Below are 5,645 nucleotides of genomic sequence, written 5' to 3' on the forward strand. Positions count from 1 at the left end.
TCAAAGGAGAGGAATCAAACCTGGGATTTAAAGGACAAAACCACAAACATTTTTATGTTTGGCATATTCATCAAATTTAGCCAAGAAAAAATATCTAACTTTTTTTTTTTTTTTACTTCAGTATACTTTCATATATTTAAATTCACAAGAAGGGAGATTACAGAGCTAGAATTAAAGTATTGCATTACAAAGTAATGAGAATAAAATCAGTGCTCTAAGAGCAATATAATTTACAAAAGCAACAATTGAGAGATTTGTTGGAAAACAGAAAAAGAGTTGATTAAGAAAGGATTCCTCTTTCATTCATTCTGTTCATGATTTCTGATGCATCATTTAATCTGTTTCCTCTTTCATAAATACTAGCAACAACAAGATGCAGCTCTTTTTTATTGACGTTTGGATCTGAATCAAGCTTTTCAAACATTGTTTCAATCATCTTAAAGTCTTTTCTGGCACCATACAGACTAAGCATTTGGAAATGAACTTCATCAGGATAAACGCAACCTTCTTCTTGCATCTCTTTATATACAGCATCTGCTTTATCGAACTCTCTTACCTTTCCATACGCATTTAGCACCAATGCAATCACATTAGAGTCAGGGAAATACCCGGCACTCCTCATCTTCTCGAACACCTCGATGACGTTTGCATGCTTCTTGTTCCTTGAGTAAAGATCAATCATCAATCCAAACACAGATATATCCTTTACTTCACCAGCTTCACATGCCTGCCTGAAAACCCATGTAGCTTCTTCAATTCGACCAGCACGAGCAAGGATGGTGATTGCTATATCCCTAGGGAGATTGTCTGGTTGCTTAAGCTCGTGAAGCAAGCGTTTAGCATGAGCAACCAATCCAGCTCGTTCGTAAGCCACGATCATTGTTTGATAAAGCACTTGATCGATCTCAACCCCGGAGCTCCTCAACTTCTGAAACAACATTGCAGCCCTATCTAACTTCCCTGCCTTACCCCATATCGATATTATAGTCGAATACGTAATGGCATTCGGCTCAATCCCTCTATTTTGCATCTCTTGCACGAGATTATTCGCCTTTTCGTGCTCCAACGACTTCCCATAAATCTTAATCATCGTGTTATAGGTAACAACATTCTGTTCGATATCCTTTCTCTGCATCAACCTGAAAAGATGAATTGCTTCCCCGAAAAGCTCGGCCTCACCGTAAACTTTCAAAAGGGTATTATAACTAACAACATTAGGCTCAATCCCCATCTTCCTCATACTCCAAAACAGTCTATCTGCCTCCCTAGCCATATCAAGCTGACCATAAACATCAATCATGATATTACAAGTAGTAAGATCTAAGGGGCATTTCACTTCATTCATCTCAGCAAACACTGATAATGCCTCAACAAACTTAGAATTCTCTACGAACATATTCAACATAGTTGAATAGCTAACAGTATCTGGCATTACCCCGATTTCCCTCATTTCTTTCACTAGCAACCTTGCTTCTCTAAACAATTTAGCCTTCCCAAAGACATTAATCATGGAATTATAACAAACAAGATCAGGCACAATCCCTGATCTCTTCAACTTATTAAAAATCGAAATGGCTTTGGAATAATCACGTAACTTCCTTGATAATTCAATCAAATTACTAAACAAAACAAGATCACCAGAAACCCCATCGTTTTCCATCTTTTGAAGCCAAGATAAAGCCAAATCAAACATACCCTCTTTCCCAAAATAGGTTATCAATGTGGAATAAGTAAACCTGTCGGGTGTTAACCCTTTCTCACGCATTTCTTCAAACAGGCCATGCGCAACAGCCCATTCTTTAGCTTTCACAACGTTTCGAATGACAACGTTGTAGGCGAAGAGTGAAGGTGAGTAACGGGCTTCTTCGTTGATCCAATCGAGTAAAGCTAATGATCTTTGCCAGTCTTTTTCGCGGGAAAGGAGTGAAACCATGAAACGGATGGAGAGTTGACGGGTTTTGTATGGGGATAGAAGGATAAAAAGATCATTTTCGTTTTGGGTCTTGGAGATTGAAGCCAAAAGCTCGTCCATGTCGACGCTGTGGTCCAAAAATGTCGGGTTTTGAGGCGCTTTGGGTCGGTGAAACCGGGTCGTTCCGGGTCTTCTCCATACGTCTTTGGCTGGTGAAGAAGAAGAGAGTGCCTGGAGGATGAAATGGTTTCGGGTTTTCACCGTTAAGGGTATGGTTATGTGAATTTGAGGTTTGAGGAGGGATAGAAATGGAATAGAAAAGAAAGAAGATGCAGCTATGGCTTCCGATTGCATGGAAGAGAAAGATGAAGTCGTCATATCACATGCAGCGGTAGAGTGTATGTTATGGGCCACAGTTTTATCATGGTTTTGAATAGAAATATTCATCCGTCTAACCGGGTCTGAATTATCGGACCGAATCGATTCATTTATCGGGTTCAAATAAGAGTATTAAACCACTTTTCAGTGAACCGTTTAGAAAAGGGTTCTTTCTTGCAAATGGAATACTACATCAAACTGCCAATGAATTCATTGAGTTGCGTCAAGGAAATGAATAAACATTTATTTTTATTCTTCTTTGATGTTAACAACTTCCATTTGGTTTTTACAACATTTGTTTCATAAATTTTTCAATTTTATAATATATTAAAATAATTTGTATTATATGAAAACTAAAGTTGTGAATATTTAAGAATAATTAAATATTATTAAATATTAAATATTAAATAAAAATTCAGAAAAGATCATTTGAGAAGACTTAAAATAGACTTATATTTACGTATAGATACATATGGGTAAATTTTGAGATATATATTCTGGGTCTAGTTAGATTTGGGTAAATATGTATGCTTCTAATACTATACATGGGCTCAACTCAAACTTAGCTTAATTTGCTCATTAACACGTCTAAATCATATTATAAAATCTATTGAAAAGACATTTTCGTTCTTTTCACTCTATAAACAAAAACAATTTAATCCCTATCAATTTTTAAAAATGAGCAATTAAAGACAATAATTTCAATGTTTTCCATCCGACAAGATGAGAAAAGAAATCTTGTCTTGGTGCTGCCGGTTCTCTTGCTACTACATCTAACCTTTTTTACAAAAGATGAATAAGATCTCTGACCATCTTGGTATTGCCATCTATCTTTGCTTCAACAGTTGAAATCTTTGTATCAATCCTTTTTAAAGCATGATTTTGAGCAACAACATTTTCTGTTTGCCAGTTTAGAGTGGCTTATGCAGCACTTATTTTTGATGGTACACCTGAAATATCTGTCTGAATTTTTGAAGGGATTTTGGGTGCATAAGTGTAGTTTTTCTCTGAATACTCTTCAAGAGGAGGGAATTCCTTGTCATATGATGCGGTAGATTGCATTATACAAATAGTAGGGACAGGATTTTAAGAAGCAATAAAAATTGGGTTTTTCTTAACCCATTTGTTTATCTTCTTGTAATAGGGCTGATGGCAAAGTTTTTGTTTTGGTGATTTTGGGGTTTTCCCAAAGGGTAGAGTAGATAATTTTGAAGAAGGAGGAGAAGGAGGTTTACAAGGTTCTGGTGAAACTTGTGTATTTGGTAAAGATTTGTGAGATGAGTAATCAACAAGGTAAATAAATTTACCATTATCTTCTCCGAGAGGACCAATATCTGGATTTTCTTCCATTCATCTATTATAAAACTAAGATTGAGTGGAATTTTTGTTTTTCTTTTTCTTTCCTGGCTTTGATGCGGTTTTATCCATGCTATTAATCTAGGCGGTCATTCTATCATCTGCACATAGCTCACATGAGCAGTTAAGAGCCCAAAGACAATTTCCAGTTACAGGATCATTAAACATATACAAAGGTTTTCCATCTGCAGAAAAACTTTGTATTAGGCTTCTTTCTGGGCCGGATTCACACAATAGGCAGCAACAATCTGGATCTTCTTGATCATGTAGTTGTGTTGGACATTCAATTGGTTGCATCATCAACTGGATCGGGAAGATATTAAGATTCTTTGGACTTTGAAGATGATTGTGGTCAAATTTGATCTCAGTTGTTCCATCCCCCTTAGATGTGATCTTACTGTAGTAGATTGGATTGGTTGGCTATGCTCAAGTAATTGTTCTTAGCTAGTAATCCATTTTTCCGGGAGGAGTTTTATGAGTTCTTTCTTTGGAATCTTCCTTAGAACATGAACACAGTGAGGCTGATCATTTGTGTTTACTGAGATGAATAGAGAGTCATCTGTTCCATGCCTTGAAAGATTAAAGGCATGATCTTGAATTCTGTAGACGATCTGGTAATGGAGGGTTGCAGCAATGGCTGATGCTACTTGTGGTGCTCATGCTATTTGCATCTGGAATTTCAAGGCCGTGGGTAGATTGGGATCTGCCAATGCATGGTAAAATTTGGAAATAAAGTCACCATTACAAGATCAGAATTCAGAGTTGCTTCAATAGTAGCAATACATGCATTTTGGTATTCCAAATATTTGGAATCCAAAAGCGCAATTCTTGCCACTACAGGCTTTCCAGCTGTGCCATGATAGTTTAGAGCAAGTCGTATGGCTCCAAAATAGATATGAGTATATCCTGCACGTTTCCACTCTGCTGGGAATTCTACTGAAATTTTAAGTGTGACAAACTGTTCTAATGAAGCTGCAGTAATAGGATAAATATCAAACCTTGAGGCTTGAATGTATTCTCTTACTTGTTTAGCAGAACCTTTGATTAGGGTCCTGATAGACTTTACAGGAGAAAAAGTAGATTTTCTATAAGCAGCATAAGGATTTACAGTAGGAAGATCAGTAGGCTGGACTTTATCTTCTTCACTTAAATATTCTATCTCATAAAGGGAATAAATCTTTTTTACAAAATGGGATTTAAGAGGAAAGTCTGGTAGAGAAAGAGGAGTTGAAGAGGTTGAAGATCTTGCTAACATATTTTTAGTCATGATTGAGAGTTTTCTCTAAATCTTTCTATCTTAACAGAAATATGATAGATGAGTTGTTGGACCTGTGACTCTGATACCAATAACGGGGAGGATAGTCACAGGAACTGCAAGAAAGAAGAATTTGAAACAGGTATGCTATGCCAAACACAGACCTCTCCTCTTAGGTCATTCAAACAGGCACTGCCTTTTAGCTTCAAATCTTTAATTCAAGAGACTTATACTATCCTCAGCAATATTGTTATCACTGATCAGAATTTCAATATTTCTGTTGTGCAGGATCCATCATATGGCAAGCACAGAGCATACTTTATTGTAACTCTTTTGTTAACTCATCTAAAATTTTCTGAGAAGAAGAAGACTTAGAGAAAATGAGAGAATTTAGAAGGCAATGGATGCTAAAATACACTGATATTTTATTGATAGAAGGCTCGATGATTTTACATACTGATTTCTTCTCCTTTTATAGCCAAATGAGGAATAATACAACAAAATAGTAAACAGTAATATTTTACATAAAGCAAACAATCCTATAGACATTATTTTACAAAGTAAACAGTACTATTAGATATAAAGTAGCTAATTATAGATGACTACTTTCAGCTGTTTCTGTTTGAATAGAGGTACTGGACACTATCCATGAAATCATCACTATTTGCTGTCATGTCTGGTTCCTCAAAAGTGCCACTATCTTCATCCATATCCTCATTTTTATTATCGTCTTGTTCTTCTTGA

General features: G+C 36.1%; 1 protein-coding gene across 1 annotated transcript; it reads right to left on the reverse strand.

Moving 5' to 3' along the window:
• LOC107955542 (pentatricopeptide repeat-containing protein At5g39980, chloroplastic) lies at nt 1-2,339 on the reverse strand. Its single transcript, XM_016891335.2, has one exon. The coding sequence runs from the start codon at nt 2,288-2,290 to the stop codon at nt 281-283; it is 2,010 nt and encodes a 669-aa protein (XP_016746824.1). The 5' UTR covers nt 2,291-2,339; the 3' UTR covers nt 1-280.
• Between the last annotated feature and the right edge of the window lie 3,306 nt (nt 2,340-5,645).

This window comes from Gossypium hirsutum, chromosome A07 (genome assembly GCF_007990345.1).
Source record: "Gossypium hirsutum isolate 1008001.06 chromosome A07, Gossypium_hirsutum_v2.1, whole genome shotgun sequence".
Taxonomy (NCBI): Eukaryota; Viridiplantae; Streptophyta; class Magnoliopsida; order Malvales; family Malvaceae; genus Gossypium; species Gossypium hirsutum.